The sequence below is a fragment of the Manis javanica genome, chromosome X, assembly GCF_040802235.1.
Source record: "Manis javanica isolate MJ-LG chromosome X, MJ_LKY, whole genome shotgun sequence".
In the NCBI taxonomy this organism is placed as follows: Eukaryota; Metazoa; Chordata; class Mammalia; order Pholidota; family Manidae; genus Manis; species Manis javanica.
In genome coordinates, this window is record NC_133174.1 from 41440062 (window position 1) to 41456645 (window position 16584).

A 16584-nucleotide genomic window follows, 5' to 3' on the forward strand; every position below is an offset into this window, starting at 1 on the left:
TTTGGGCTCTCCCTCCTTCCTCCCCATCTTTTCCATCTCAGCTTCCAAGGATTAGGAATTTGACGACCCGTAAATTTGTTCTCGGAAGGCCAGAAGACCTCCAACCGCAAACTTTCAGGGGCTGAACACCAAGAGGCAGGAAAGGTGAGGACGCCAACGCTCAGCGCGCCGACGTCCTCCAGCGCCAGCTCCTCTCAACCTCCTGTTCCTCCTTCCCTCGATCCTCCCGCTCCCCTCCTCCTCCTCCTCTGTCTCCGCCCCGCTCCCGTCCTCCCATTGGCCAAGCTGGCCGGCCGGACCTCCCCGGGATTTAAAGGGCCCGCTCTCCGCCCTGCCCTGGGAGCCACAGCCGGTCCCGGCCTTGCGATCTGCGGGGGAGGCTGTCCGGAGCAGGCGGTGACGGTGGCGGCGTTGGTGCGTCCCCGGCCCTCAGGACCGCGGCTTCCTTCCTGCCAGGTAGGTCGCCAGAAGTGCGCGTGCGGCTCCCCCGCTCCCATTCTGAGCCGGCCTCCTGGCGCGGGTCTGCAGCGCGTGTCCTGGGGGCTGCCTCTCCATCACCTTTCCGACTCCCCCTCCTGCTCTGTCCCCGACTACCACCTCTACCTCCCTGCAGCCCCCGGGCCAGGGCAGAGTTTTGTTGGTGGCCGTAAGCGGCCGGGTGGGAGTGAGATGGGGCGCGTGGGGGATACAGGACACCCCTCACATCCGTACAAGGAGAGATGCACACGGCCCCCAAGTGCCACAGGATCTTTCTCTGTGCCCTCCACACAGAGTGACTCTACCTTGGAAACCAAGGAGCTCCCCCATTTGATATACGGGCCCAGAATGTACACCATTCAATCACCACCGGAACCGGACCATTCACAGCATACAACAGACACAGGTCCATCATTCACTGCAGATCATGGGTTGTATGTGCGCACCCAGGACACCACCCCACACACAGTTGATGGCTCTGTGTGATGTACCGGGCACTCACACCCTCCCCCAAGCCCCAAGTACCTGTCTCTATGTGGGTTGGACAGCCCCAAATTTAAATCTGAATGCTGAAGTTCATCCCTTGAGTATGGTCTGCCCCATGGACATCCCAGCTCCCTCTGTGCCCACCCTTTGGCAGGTCTCTCCATCTGTCCATCCATCCGTGGGGGTCCACAATGGCCACCTTCAGCCGCCAGGAATTTTTCCAGCAACTACTGCAGGGCTGTCTCCTGCCTACTGCCCAGCAGGGCCTTGACCAGATCTGGCTGCTCCTTGCCATCTGCCTCACCTGCCGCCTCCTCTGGAGGCTTGGTAAGTGCCTGCCACACCATGTGCTACCACACCAGGCCATATGACACCTACCACATTCATCCATATCAAGCCACACCTTATCCTGCTACATCTTGCCGTGACAAGACAGGCTCCAACATGTCCAGCCCACCACATCCCACCAGGCTAAGTGCCATTCCCCCACACCAGGTTCTGCACCCAACCATCCATGCCACACCATGCCAAACCATGCCTTTCAGTATTCCTAGGTTCTGGGATTTTAGAAAATTGAGTTTCTGGATCTTGGGATTCTGAAATGTCTACATCCTGAGGTTATAAGATTCTGGAATGCTGATATCATAGGGTTATAGAATCCCAAAATACCAAGTTACAGGGTTTAAGTATTCTGACAAGTTGAAATTCTCACATTCTAGGCTTCCAAAATTCTGTTATTTTCAATTTCTAGAAGCAAGGCATGATGAGATTTTTGGATTCTAGGATTCTGGAATGTTTCCACAATCACAGCAAGCCTATATCCAAATGATAAGATTCCAAGTTCCCAAGGTTCCTATAGGATGCTGAGAATTTTGGTAATCTGAGATTTAAAGGTTCTACACTTTCTTTTCCTTTTATTTTAAATGGGTTTTTTTCCCCCTGGTTTATCATTTTGAATATTTCAAAATTACCGAAACGTTGAAGGAATAGCACAATGAACATCCATATATGCATTACCAGATTCTCTGTCAACATTTTGCCACATTAGCTCTACCTACCTACCTATCTACCTATCTACCAATCAATAAATATACCCAACTGTATATCTATTATCTATCTACCTACCTACCTATCAGTCTACCCATCTATCTACCTATCTACCCATCTCTCTCTCTCCAATTACCTTTCTATCTATCTATCTATGTATCTATGTATCTATGTATCTATGTATCTATCTTTGACCTACCTACCTATCATCTTTCTGAATCACTTGAATAACCTGCTGACACTTCACCCCAAATCCTTCAGTGTGTGTCCCCCAAGAACAAGGACATCTCCCAACAACCACAGCCTCAACCATCACTCCTCAAGAAATTTAATCTGGATGCAATAATATTATCCAATATAAATTGATATTCAGATTTCCTTTAGGGTTCCCAAAATGTCCTTTATAGATGTTTCTTTTTTGTAAACCCAAGCCCTGCCACTTCTCCAACTCTCCAACACCTGCTTTGGGCCTCCTCCATCCCACATTCCAAACCCTAGGTCTTTGCCCAGGCTATGCCCTCTGCCAGGTTGCCCTTCCTTCCTATTAGCCCGCCTAACTTCCCTTCTTCTCTTTCTCTCTCTCCCAAAGGGTTGCCATCCTACCTGAAGCATGCAAGCACTGTGGCAGGTGGGTTCTTCAGCCTCTACCACTTCTTCCAGCTGCACATGGTTTGGGTTGTGCTGCTCAGCCTCCTGTGCTACCTCGTGCTGTTCCTTTGTCGACATTCCTCCCATCGAGGCGTCTTCCTCTCTGTCACCATCCTCATCTACCTACTCATGGGGTACGGGTGTGAGTCCTCATCCCTCCACTATTGGCAGAAGGGTGGGTGGGCTCACAAGCTGCTCCTTGTGAGGCTGTCCAGGACAGGGAGGTGTGGAGTGTTCCCAGAGGAGGGAATCTGGGAGACTTGTTCTTTCTAAAGGCTGTACAAGACAGGCTGGGCTTGGCTTCCCCCCTGGAGCAGGTAGTCTTGGAGAATTATTCCTCCATGAGGTTGTACAGGACAGGGAAGGTATAACCCTTTCTGCTCCTTGGTTTCTCCTTTTGTGGTCTCTGAGGCCATGGGAGTCGTGGGGCCAAGACCACCACCATTTTTCCTCAGTGAGATGCACATGGTGGACACCGTGACATGGCACAAGATGCGAGGTAGGCAGCCCTGGCCCTCTCACCCACCCTAGCCCTCCTGCCCGATTCCTCACCTCCTAATTCCCCAACCTTTTCTTTCCTTCCTCACTTCTCTTCCTCCTCTGCTCAACCCGCTAGACCTGCAGGCCTCAGACTTCCTTAATGTCTGTGTCTTTCTCTGCCATGACTCTCCCCACTGCCCATCTGTCCCATCTCACGTATGTGCCTGACTCTTGAGGAAGGGCATCTCCTGGTCCTGGGCCCACCTGCTCACCTGCCTGTCTGACCTGTGCCCACCTGTCTGCCCTTGTACTCCTTTTGTCCTGCCACCTCTCACCTGGTGCTCCCCCATCGCCCATGCTGATCTGCTCTCCGCCCATTCACTTAACCATGGGCACCATACATAGGGGCCCAGATGATCGTGGCCATGAAGGCGGTGTCTCTGGGCTTCGACCTGGACCGGGGCGAGGTGGGTTCAGTGCCTTCACCTGTGGAGTTCATGGGCTACCTCTACTTCGTGGGCACCATCGTCTTTGGGCCCTGGATATCCTTCCACAGCTATCTGCAGGCTGTCCAGGGTCATGCACTGGTGAGGTCCTGGGTGGACAGGTGGCAGGGAATGTGGGAGCCGTGAAAGGGCATGTTCACAGAGCCTTGGTCCCCACAGAGCTGCCAATGGCTGCGGAAGGTGGCCCGGAGCCTGGCACTGGCCCTGCTGTGCCTTGTCCTGTCAACCTGTGTGGGCCCTTACCTCTTCCCGTACTTCATTCCCCTTGATGGTGACCGCCTCCTTCGCAAGTGAGCACAACCTTCAGGGCCTCTGCCCAGCAGTGAGGGGGTTGGATAGGGACCTGGGGTCTCCCCAGCTCTGAGCTTGTCTCTTAATACTTCTGTCTGTCTTCTGTTACTACAGCAAGAAACGCAAAGCCAGGTAAATGAGGGCAGGTGCTGAGGGCAAGTGGGGCTGACTGGTGATAGTGGGGGTGGCCTGTGACTGACTGTAAGTCTGAGACTGACCATCTACCCTGTGCCTAAGTAATGACTGAGTGTCAGTCTGTGACTGTTGTTTGACCAAGAATGGCTCTGTGACTGTGTGTATAACTGAGATACTCTGACACATACTGTGTCTGGCTGTCCATGTGTTCCACTGTTTGACTATTTTCTAGCTGCATGACTGTAGTGGAGAGTGACAAGTATGTATTGGTTGGTGGTGCCAACTTGTGTGCAACTCTGGCTAGGGGTGTGTATGAGACGTTTGGCTCTCAGCCACTGACTCCCTGTGTGGGACTGGAGTTCTGGCTGTCTAGCTATGCCATTGTCAACAGTGGGGCATGTGGCTGTCATTGGATGAGATAAGTCTGGCTTGTCTGTAACTCTGCCTGGGACTGGGTCTGGCTGTAGCGTGTTTGGGCCCATATGATGGATCTGCCTGCCTTCTCAGTGTCATCTAGCTGGCTGTGCCTCTTTCTGTCCCCAGCACCAACCATCCACCTCTAGTGTGACTTCAGGATTTCATCCAACTGTTTGATTGTATAACCCCCACCCCCACTCACTGGCCACTGATTGTCTGATGCTGAATGAGGCTCTGAAAGGTGGAGCGATTTGCCCAGTTTCACCCAGCTAAGCAGCCAAAAGTGTTAATGCCGGGACAGATTCTAGAACCTATGCCTTTTCCAGGGCAGGATGCTGCCTGGTTTTGACCGTGTCTGATTGTACAACTGACAGGATGTCTGTCTTGAGTATAGAATTATGCATGTGTGCACAGCAGGGTGCTTGATGGTCTCTGTGCCTAACTAAAGGATTTTTGTGTGTCTGTGGTCACTGAGTCAGGTTAGAGAGCTGTGAGGCTGGGAGGCTGATAGAATTTATATCTGGCCACATGGCTGTGTCAGAGTGGAGGGCTGGAAGATTGGAGGAAGGTTGGATTTCTGATGGTGTCTGGGTCTGGATGTCTGGCCATGTATAGCTGCAGGACAGTGTCATATTATAGGGCAGCTCGCATATCTGTGCCACATGAAAGTAACTGACAGTGTATGTATGTGTGTGACTACCACAGTGCACCTCTTTTGCCGACATGTTTCTGTCTGTCATGTCTACGAACAACTCAAGCCAGCCTCCAGGGCCTCTCTGACTTTTTCCTTTCTTCTCTGCTGCCTTCCTGACCCCTGGGGGCCCTAGGGGCACCATGGTAAGGTGAGTCTACAGAGTGGGGCTGGGGCTGCTGACACATGGTGGGGTTCAATACTAGAGCCTGGGCACGATGCCTCTGTCCCCTTCTCCTTTCTCCTCAGGTGGCTGCGAGCCTACGAGAGTGCTGTCTCCTTCCACTTCAGCAACTATTTCGTGGGATTTCTTTCGGAGGCCACAGCCACATTGGCAGGGGCTGGCTTCACCGAGGAGAAGGACCACCTGGAATGGTGGGGAGGGCTGAGGGGACTCCTCTCCCACAGGGTGCTGCCTAGAGGAGCTGCAGGGAGGGGGGGCGGTCCTTCTGGGGGAAGAAACAGCCAAGACGAAAGTGTGGCAGTCAGGTGGGTAAAGATCCCAAATGAATTTTCATGACTCTTTTGCCCACAGGGACCTGACAGTATCCAAGCCATGGAATGTGGAGCTGCCCCGGTCCATGGTAGAAGTTGTCACAAGCTGGAACCTGCCCATGTCTTATTGGCTAAATAACTGTGAGTCACCAAGTCACCACTCCAAGAAAGTTGGGGGCACCTTTTCACACATTCAGCCTAAGCCCTTTCACCATAGTCACACAGCAAACATTTACTGAAAACCTACTGTGTGCTAGGCACTGAAGATACTGCAAGGACCAGAAAAAAACACCCCAAATCCCTGCCCGTGTGAAGCTGGCATTTTTGTGGAAAGAGCCAGTAATCAGAAGGAAAAAAAATACACAATAGTTCACTTATTGATAAGTGCTATGATAAAAAAAAATAAAGCAGGTAAAGATGATCTAGTAGTGTTGGAAGTAGTGTTGGAGGGGGTTGCAATTTTAAAGTAGCCAGAGCAAGTGCCACTGAGGAAGTGACATTTGAGCAAAGACCTGAGGATGGAGAGACAGCAAGCAATGCACAGGTGTGAGAGAGCAGTGTAACAGAGGCAGGGATAGCACCAGTGCAAAGGCCCTGAGGCAGGAGCACACTTAGCACTTGAAGGGACAGTGAGGAGACCAGTGGCTGGAGCAGAGTGAATGAGGGGCCAGTGGCAGGAAGTGAGATCAGAGAGGTGACAGGGGCCTGGTCCTGTAGAGCCTCACCGGCCATGGGGAGGACTTGGGCTTTTTCTCCGAGAGAGATGGAGGCTCGGCAGAGGTCTGAGCAGAGGGCCCAGGGCTGACTTGGGTTGGAACAGGATGCTCTGGCTGCTGTGATGACAGAAACGGAGGGGGCAAGGGCAGAAGCAGTAAGGTGGCCACTGCAGTAGCCCCTGCCAAAGATGGTGGCAGTGGTGGCAGTGTGTGTGGAGAGCAGAGGTCAGATGCTGGATAAATTCTAAGGGGGAACTGACAGGACTTGCTGAGAACTGGGTTGTGGGAGTGGGGGAAGCAGATCAGCAGTGATTTTCAGGTTTTTGCCCACAAGAACTGGAAGGGTCAGGTGACACTGGCTGAATTTGGGAAGGCTATGGGAGGAACAGGTTAGAGAGAAGATCAGGAGCTAAGTTTTGGACATGTGACTTTATACTGGGGGCTCCCACAGTTTGTGGGTATTCTTATAAAGGTTGTGAGTATCCTTTATAAAGACTTTATATTGGGGACTCCAACAGGTCGTGGGTATCCTTACTCTGCCCTATGCACCCCCCCAGGAAGGGCAGGGGGGATCTCAGGAGACTCTTGACCTGCATCTCCCCCCACCAGATGTTTTTAAGAATGCTCTCCACCTGGGGACCTTCTCAGCCGTGCTGGTGACCTATGCAGCCAGTGCCCTCCTGCACGTGAGCAGGGTGCAGAGGGATAAGGGTGGAAGCTGGGGGGGTTGGCAGGACCTCCAAAATCACCTCATTGCTCCCCACCCCAGGGCTTCAGCTTCCACCTAGCTGCGGTGCTGCTGTCCCTGGCATTTATCACTTACGTGGAGCATGGTGAGTGCATAACCCAGCCCAGCAAACAGGATGGAAGGTTGGTCAGGGACTGGAAACACCATCCCCTGAGACTAACCTTCCCCCCCACTGGACTTACCTCCCCCATCCACCCCAGTCCTCCGGAAACGCCTGGCTCGGATCCTCAGTGCCTGCGTCTTGTCGAAACGGTGCCCACCAGACTGTTCACACCAGCATCGCTTGGTGAGGGTTCAACCTGGGCAACTTCATGCCCAACACTCCCCCTCAAAAATATTACTTGTGTCTCCATCTTATGTCTGTCTCAGGATGCCCAGCTTCCTTTTCTAGTGCCTGAGCCTTCCCTGTAGCCTCACCTCTATTCACTGGCATTCATTTTTCTAACAAGTATTTGTCAAGCCTCTGCTGTATACACACCTGGAATTAGTTTCCCCCAGTGAACATTTATTGAGCACCTGCTGGGACCAGGCACTGTTCTAGGTGCTGGAGACAGTGATAAACAAAACAAACCAAAGTCCCAGCCCTCTGGTACAAATATTTTAACAAGGGAGACAATAAATAAAAAATCAGTAAAATGTAATAGTTTGTTAGATTGTGATTAATGCCAAGGAGAAAATACATAAGGGAAAGGGGAGGGGAAGTATCAGGGATGAGTGGTTTCCATTTTAAATAGGGAAGTGACTTTTTGAGTTCTTTAACTGAAGGAGGTGAGGGAAGGAAGCATTCCAGGCAAAGGGAACAGTGTAAAGGTCCAAAGATGGGAGATGGCCTGGAATATTTGAGGAACAGTGCAGAAGCCAGTGTGGCTTGAGCAGAGTGAATGAGGGGGAGAGTGGTGGGACATGGTGGGGATTTGTTTGTTTGGGATTTATTTTTTCATTCTGTTTGCACTAATAAGTATGGCCAACTTCAAATTTGTCTCCCACCTGACAACTGATGTTTATCACCATAAACCCCTGACTCAAAGCCCCACCATTCTTCCTCTTCAGCCTGAATACTCGCATCTCCCCCAACATGGATGCCCTCATGCTAACAGTACCCTCATCCTTGGATACCCCTTGAGGAGGTATAAATAAAAGGAGTGTTGGGGGGGTTTGCAATTTTAAATAAACTACCCAGGGGAGGTGACATTTGAGCAAAGACCTGATGAAGGTGTAAGAGCAATCAATGCAAAAATGTGGGGGCGGAGTATAAGAGATGGAGGGAACAGCTAGTGCAAAGGCCTTGAGGCAGGAGCATACCTGGCACCTTTGAGGAACAGTAAGGAGACCCTGAGGACGTATTGTCTTGAGGAGGTATATGTCAAATAAATAAAATTTTATTTTATATTCTTTTTATCATTAAAAACAATTTTACATTTTTATTCAGGTTGGGGATGCAAAATCTGAGTTTTGCTTCTTTTTAAATAAAGCTTTTGTTTTATTTTTATTAAAACATTTAAAAATAATTAATGCATATCACGTGGTTTAAAAACCATAGGAGGATTGGAATCATTTCTTTCCTGGGCAGGGTGGGGAGGGTACCCTGGACATCCTCATTCCTGGGACCCACTACGCCTTATGTGTCTTTCTGGGCTCCCCAGCCCCACTTGGGCTGGGGAACAGTGTATAAGTCTGGCTGCCAAGTGTATCCATTTTCTCCCACAGGGCCTGTGGGTGCGAGCCTTAAATCTGCTCTTTGGGGCCCTAGCCATCTTCCACCTGGCCTACCTGGGCTCCCTGTTTGATGTTGATGTGGACGACACCACAGAAGAGCAGGTGAGGTGGGGCCCTGGGCTGGAGGTTATCCCGGGATGTGTTACTTGCTCATGGGAGTCATGAGGACAAAAGTGGGGAGACTAAGACATGAGAACCTTGAATCGTGTGTTTTTAGCTTATGTAACCATTGCTCCTAGGTCCTTCTTTCTCATTGTCCCTCTGGTTGATTTGCACTGTTGAGTCTTTTATTTGGGTGAACTGTGCAAAATATGTTTATTTTAATTATAACATTTATTATAGAAATGGAGTGAAAAATCCAGTTTTTACTTTTTAAAAAATTAAGTTATTTTATCATGGTTTTGTTTAGGTAGAATTTGCAAGGTTTCTTATTTAAATTTTTTTAAACTCAGATTGTGAGAATTCTGGATTCTACTTTAAAAATGTATATTAAAATGAAGGTACTATTTTTATAGACGTGGAGTGTACACATACCAGATTTTACTCCTTTTGACATGAAAACCAGTTTTAAAAATAATGTTTATACATATGGCTCTTGCAGCATCCAGATTTTACTTCTTCAGTTAAATTTTTAATTAAAGATAAAACTTTACATCATTTTTATCATTAAAAACAATTAAATTTTTTATTCAGGCTGCATGTGCAAAATCTGGAGTTTGCTTCTTTTCAGTAAAGGTTTTGTTTTTATTTTTATTAAAACATTTAAAAATTCATAATGCATATCCCATGATTTAAAAACCAAATGATATTCAGGATATTCAGAGAAAAGTCTTCTCCTACCATCTACCCTCTGACCCTTACAAGTAACCACTTTTCTTCATTCAGTTAAAAAATCCTTGTAAAATGTAAACATAATAAGCACATATAAAAACATATTTTAATTCCCTTCCCCTTGGTTTTTACCCTAAAGGTAACACGTGAATGACACTGTTCCGCATATTGCTTTTTTCACATAATGATTCTTGAAAATCTTCCACATTGGTATATGGTGTCCTCATTCATTATTTTAATTGGGAGGATGTGACACAGTGTAGTTTTTCCCTTATCAGTGAAATCACCCAGGTGATTTCCAGTCCTTTCCTACCGCAAGTAACACTGCAGCAAGTAATACCGGTGTGAATTCATACAGATGCAGATCAGAACTGTAGGATCCATTCTTGATAGTCACAATGGAGAAGTTCCATTTTTGCCCTCCCACCATTGGTGTGTGAATGTGCCTGTCACCCTGCCAACGGAGGGCCTCTCAGACTTCCTGAACATGTTTGCTAGTTTGAGAGGAGGAAGATTATGAGTTAAGCTGAGTATCTTTTCATATGTTTAAGAGCCATTGTTTTTGTTTTATTTTTCCTTTACTGAGAATGGCCTATTCAACTCCTTTGCCAATTTTTGTCTTTTTAAATATCAGTTTCTAGGAGCTCTTTATACATTAGGCAAGAGTACAGGTCAGAGAGGGGAATTGCCTTGTCTTGTTTTTTAATTATTTTTATCAAAAAAAAAACCACAAAAAAAAACTCTTAAGTCTGCTTACCTTTCATCTGTGCTCAGTCTCTTCTCTGGAGCCTCACCTAGAGCTACTGTGGAGTCGCAGAAATGTCCTTGAGCAAAGGATGGGTTTTCCTGGGACCTTCTTTGTCCTTGCAGAGTGGAACCATCACCTCTTTCTCTCCCACAGGGCTATGGCATGGCATACACTGTCCACAAGTGGTCAGAGCTCAGCTGGGCCAGTCACTGGGTCACTTTCGGATGCTGGATCTTCTACCGTCTCATAGGCTGAGGCACATCTGTGGACCCTCACAGCTCCCTCAAGACCCCTCCTCAGGGTGCCAGCTCTGATGGGGGATGAGGGAAGGCCCTCTAATTCTTAACCCCTCTCCATCTTTGATCCCCTCCGGTACCCCTACACACACACACACACACACACACACCTACACGCACACACACACCTACACGCATGCACACACACACACACACACACACCCTCTGGTACCCCTACACACACACACACACACACACACACACACACACACACACACACACTTTCCATGCTTGTCAGTCCCCACCCCACCACAAGGCGGGAAGTGGGTGGTCCTGCTGGGGCCTAGGGGTAGGGGATGCTTGGGGAACCAGAAAGGGGAGATCCAGGGCCTCCCTGCTTCCTTCTCCCTTTTTATATACAGTTTGTGTCAAATAAAAGTAGGAAATACACAAAAGGCTCTTTCTTCGCTGTTCAGTGGGGAATAGAAGTGAGGAAGGGGGCACAGCATGGATAAAGGTTTGGAAGCTAGAAACCATGAAGAGGAAGCTGGCTGATTGCTTAATTGTTAATTTATTATTGCTCATGATTGGAGGATGAGGCCAAAGAGGGCACTGCTTAATTTGAATTAGGCCAGGACATACTGGATAGTTGGATGTAGGGGAGGCCTGATAATAATTAGCTGGAAAATTGAGGGATCCTCACTCTGATTGTTTGATCTGACGGGACAGAGAGGAGGGAAAAGCAAGGTAGGTGAAGAGGTGATGCTTACTGGTCTTTAGGACTGAGGGTTGTGGGTTCTGGTTGGATAGGAGATCTGGGATAGGTCTGGGTGCCCACTGGCTTAGAGTTATGGAGTTCTGATTGGCTCTTCAGAGTTGGCACAGGGAGATGGAGGGTCTCTGTGCCGACTGGCCAGTTAGGCTGAGGGACCTGAGTTTTGTTTAGTTCTGATTCGAAGTCGGGAGAGGTGAGGATGACCCCTGAGCTGTTCTAATCGCCGAGGGAGAGGGCAGAGGCATAATATGCATGATGTGATCTGCCTGTCATACTAACAGTTTCCTTGCCCATTTAGGCATTAGGATTGAAGGTTGGTCCGGGAACTCATTGGTTACTCTGCCTAGAAAACGAGGGAAAAGGTGAGAGGACACAACACAATGCTGATTTCACAGGTGAGAAGGATAACACCAGGATAATGCCTGGTTTCCGATACGATTAATTGATAAGGGGAGACGTAAATTGAAACGGAGACTACTGACAGATTGGCTTCGGACTGAAAACGCCCCACCAAGCTTGGCCTATCCCAGCTTTCACCGACCTCCTGACTCGGTCTCAGCCAACCGCGAGAATGGCACATAGCGTGAGGGGGCCGGTGATACAACAGAGAGCTCCTATTGGTCGGGAGCGGCAGTGGTCGCCTTCCCAGCCCCTCAATTGGCCAGCTCGGCGAGGAATCTGTGAGGAGATGAGTCTGAACCAGGGATTTCACGGAGCTCGGGTGCTATCCTAGAGAGAGACAGGACCCTGTGGGGAGAGGTGGCTACAACCGTGCCTTGGGTAAGTGTCCTCCGACCCGCCACTCCATTCCCTAGCTCTCAACTAAATGGCTAGCCCTTGGCGCGCCTGCGCGAGACCCTTCCCCCACCCCAACACCCGCTACCACCCGCACCCCGACCCCGCTATCTCCCCCATGCGCCTGCGCGAGACCCGGCTGCCGCGCTGTCGTCTGGACGACAGAAAATCTGCCTTCTCATTGGGCAGCTGGACTAGAGGGTATTCTGATTGGTAGTCTCTGTATCTGACTTTCCTTTTCCTCAGTAGCGCTGCGCACGAGATCTCTGCCTTCCACTTTCTTAAGTTTGGCGGCCTTTTTTGCGACTGCGGGAAGAGCTTGGCTCTCTACAGCCTGAACCTGACGGTCGTAGTTCTGATTAGTCGTGTCTTTTTTGTCCTGCGGTGTACAGGAGTACGGGGAGGGAGTAGCTTTGCGTCGTATTATGCAAGATGCTGACTCCTGCAGTGGGTTGCATCGTCGTCTCTGTGCCTCGCCTAGGACTGGAACCAGACCTGGCCCCTGTGTCTCCCCGACCAGAGTGGAACCAATGATGGTGGGGACCTGGTCTGGTTTCTGTGTTTACCACATCGTATGGCTCCTGGCTGGCTGTAACAAGCTTTCAGTCTCTCTGTGGCACCTACAGTCATGTTTTTAAAACAGCATATAATTAATTTTAATCCAGTCTTACGGTCTGCTTATTAACATGAATTTAGTCCACTTAATTTTTATGATAAACTGTTTGGGTTTGATTTTATGGTCTCATTCTGTGCTTTTTATTCAGATTTTTCTCTCCCTTTCTTCTCCTTTCTATTTATTCACACAGCCACCAGCCTACAAAGATATGACTACCAACACCAGCCCCTCACACCCATACTGGCCTCGGCATCTGAGGTTGGACAACTTTGTAGCTAATGACTGCCCAACCTGGCATCTCCTGGCTGGCCTCTTCTCTGTCTCAGGGGTCTTAGTCGTGACCACATGGCTGTTGTCAAGTCGTGCTGCAGTCATCCCACTGGGAACTTGGCGGCGACTGTCTCTGTGCTGGTTTGCAGTGTGTGGGTTCATTCACGTGGTGATTGAGGGCTGGTTTAGCCTCTACCACCAGGACCTTCTTGGAGACCAAGCCTTTTTGTCCCAACTCTGTAAGTCCTGAGGTCTTTGATGTGCTGTGGGAGGGAATTTTCTGGGCAGGAATTGGCTTAGATGCTTACACACCCACTAACAATTGTTCCATTAATTTAAAGTTTTATTTAACTTTGTCACATACATATTCACATGAGCCAGAAAACAAACTATTTAAAGAGGTATGCAGTGAAAAATCTACCTCCATCTATTATCCCAAATTATTAACCACTGTTAATCACTGCTTAATGTTTCCTCCAGCATTTATTTACACGTAAATTGTATAAGCCTCAGTTGGCATAGTTGTGAAAGAGGGATAATAATACCCAAATGTGTGTAAGGTACTTAGAACAGTGTTTGGCAGGTAGTAGATGTCATATAACTCTATTATTATCATTATTTTTTGCCCTTTTGTATAAACAAGTATTAACATACTGTATACACTTCTGAACTTTGCTTTTTTTAACAAGGTCACTCCTCATCGGTTCATAAAGAGCTTTCAAAACATAGTTGTTACAGAATTATTTGACTTGTCCAATATTGATGGGCATCTTCTCCCAATTTTGCTGTTCTAAGCAATACTCATTTTTTGGCCTCATGAATAAAGCTGTTACGAACATTCTTATACAATCTTTGTGTGGAGATCTGCTTTCATTTCTCTTGGGTAAATCTGGAGAAGTGGAATGGTTGGTGTGTGTTCATTTATGAAAAACTACCAAGCTGTTTTTAAAAATGGCTGCACCATTTTTAAAAATGTCCCCCAGCAGTAGTGTATGGGAGTTCAGTTTCTCCACATCCTCACTGACACATGGTATGGTCAGTGTTACTTAGATTTTAGTCCTTCTGTGAGTGGATGTGAGTGATATCTCATTATGGCATTAATCTGCTTTTTCTTAATGACTAATGAAAGTTTGAGCACCTTTCATGTGTTTATTGACTATTTGGAAATCCTCTTTTGTGAAGAACCTATTCCATTCTCCTTCCTGTTTTTATAGTGGGTGATCTGTCTTTTTATTATTGATTCTCTGCTCACTCACTCACTCATCTGTTCACCTTCATGCATGTTCTCTCTCATTGGCTACTTCACTCACTCCATCATCTACACCTGCCTCCTTTTATTCCACAGCCATTTATTGAATACCAATAATAACAACACTTACTGTTCTGTGTCAGGTTTGTACACATTATCTTGTATGCATATATATTAACTCTAGAATCCAAAGGGCTATTCCATTTCACAGGTGAGGAAACTGAGGCATGGAAAGGTCATAAAGCCTGCCTTCTTTGAGAGCCCTCAGCTCTCAAAAGTCTGAGTTCCTTTACCTGCCTTTATTCTTCATGTATGTCTCTTGTCTTCCTCAGGGAAAGAGTATGCCAAGGGAGACAGCCGATACATCCTGTAAGTGTCTGCCTCTGTCAAGGGTGACCTGCATTGGTTTGGGGGAGTGGTTAGTCAGGAAGCACTGATGGGGTACCCCTATGGGTATAGTACAGTGATGCCAGTGTCCCTCCATCCTTTGTCCCACAGGAATGACAACTTTACAGTATGCATGGAGACCATCACAGCTTGCCTGTGGGGACCACTCAGCCTATGGGTGGTGATTGCCTTCCTCCGCCAGCAGCCCTTCCGCTTTGTCCTACAGCTTGTGGTCTCTGTGGGTGAGGAGAGGCCCATACTGAGTGCTGGAGGGGTTGCTGGGGGATCTACAGACATGGGCATCCATGCAGGTGGCATCTCAACTGTGCCCATCCAAGACCGAGTCAGACTGAATGGCAAACTCCCTGAGGTTCTGGAACCATCATGTCCCTCTGGACCTGCATTCTCACACAGGGAGGGTTCATTTCTCCTCCTCTTCCACCATAAAGTCTCCTGTGAAGGTTACATGAGGTGGCCCATGATGTTGGGAAGCTCCGGGTCTTCCAGGGTCAGGGTCAGGATGTTGAGCTCCCTTCAGCAGATTTAGTCCTCTTGTGTTCTTACCTTGTTAGCTTTCTTCAGTCCTAGAAATGTGAGTTTCTTTAGTCCTTGATTCCCTATCTGTCGTGAACCAAAAGATTTTGAGCTTCCTCAAACTCTGGAGATACGAACTCTCGAGTTCAGAAGCTGTCAGCATCTGATTTCTGGAATTCTCACTTTCCTAATTTCTCAAATGTTCAGCTGTATAATTTCAAGAATTTTCAGCTCTCTGAATTTGGGGATCCTGAGCTCTGAGACCATGAATAATGACTTAGAAAATGCCATGGAATAGCTACTCGTCCTCACAGGCTTTCCCCCTTCCCCTTTTACCTCCCACAGGTCAGATCTATGGGGATGTGCTCTATTTCCTGACAGAGCAACGTGACGGATTCCAGCATGGGGAGCTGGGCCACCCACTCTACTTCTGGTTTTACTTTGTCTTCATGAATGGCCTATGGCTGGTGCTGCCTGGAATCCTTGTGCTCGATTCTGTGAAGCAGCTCACTCATGCCCAGAGCGTGCAGGATGCCAAAGCCATAAAAACCAAGAAAAAGCAGAATTAATAGGTGATGGAATGAGTTTGAAGACTGGTGGATGAGGAACTCTGCACATGCCAGAAAAGTCTAATCCTTTCCCCCACAGGTTGGAGGGACAAAGAAAATTAATTTGTCCAACCCCGGGCTGATGGGTGGACACCAAAAGGGCCAGAGGGGTAAGAAAGCTGTGTGAAGCTACTCTCAGAAGCTGTTGGGACAAAGGTACAAGAGTCCTAGGAGGTCCATAATGGTGGCAGTTTTAAAAATCAGGAAATAAAAGATACTGACCCTAACACTGAGAGAGATTTAATTATTAACCCAGAGTTATGACTGACCCCACAGATCCCTCCACTCATTCATTCCACAGACCACCATTCTTTCAGCCATAGACCCCCCCCCATCATCATCACATAGACCTCTAATCTGTGACTTCAAACCCCTATCACATATTCCGTAGATAGCAGATTAGGCCCATGAGTCACACCCATAATCTCTCTTAAGGAGTGATCTGCCCACACCCTTGGTATTTTCTCCAGAACACACTTTCATTTTAGCAATATGGACAGGCCAAGAGTTTTCTCAATTTTCAAGTGCCTCAGTTCACTGATCAGACACCCCCTTCACTAACTCCACAAATCCCTCATCACTCACCTCACAATGCCCCCCATTACATACTCTAAAGACCACCCCATCACTGACCTGACTCACTCTTCACTTACCCCAAAGACCCTATCATTAGTCCTTGACA

The 16584-nt window shown here is 48.3% G+C and overlaps 2 protein-coding genes across 5 annotated transcripts; both read left to right on the plus strand.

Moving 5' to 3' along the window:
• The first annotated feature begins 281 nt into the window (after positions 1 to 281).
• Positions 282 to 10856, plus strand: PORCN (porcupine O-acyltransferase). Of its 4 annotated transcripts, XM_017672464.3 has the most exons (16): positions 282 to 456; positions 772 to 883; positions 1118 to 1290; positions 2600 to 2792; positions 3114 to 3157; positions 3544 to 3725; positions 3804 to 3934; positions 4050 to 4067; positions 5315 to 5329; positions 5428 to 5553; positions 5714 to 5814; positions 6999 to 7075; positions 7159 to 7222; positions 7338 to 7423; positions 8845 to 8955; positions 10586 to 10856. In XM_017672464.3, the coding sequence occupies exons 3-16, from the start codon at positions 1155 to 1157 to the stop codon at positions 10685 to 10687; spliced, it is 1386 nt and encodes a 461-aa protein (XP_017527953.1). In that variant the 5' UTR covers positions 282 to 456; positions 772 to 883; positions 1118 to 1154; the 3' UTR covers positions 10688 to 10856. The 4 variants fall into 4 exon arrangements, with proteins under 4 accessions (XP_017527953.1, XP_073084248.1, XP_017527954.1 ...); XM_073228147.1 differs by lacking the exon at positions 772 to 883 and having other exon boundaries at positions 284 to 456; XM_017672465.3 differs by lacking the exons at positions 772 to 883; positions 4050 to 4067 and having other exon boundaries at positions 285 to 456.
• A 1785-nt stretch (positions 10857 to 12641) lies between these two features.
• Positions 12642 to 16129, plus strand: EBP (EBP cholestenol delta-isomerase). Its single transcript, XM_017672477.3, has 5 exons — positions 12642 to 12774; positions 13045 to 13363; positions 14706 to 14742; positions 14872 to 15002; positions 15640 to 16129. Exons 1-5 carry the CDS (start codon positions 12664 to 12666, stop codon positions 15861 to 15863), a joined length of 822 nt encoding a protein of 273 aa, XP_017527966.1. The 5' UTR covers positions 12642 to 12663; the 3' UTR covers positions 15864 to 16129.
• The last annotated feature ends 455 nt before the right edge of the window (positions 16130 to 16584 follow it).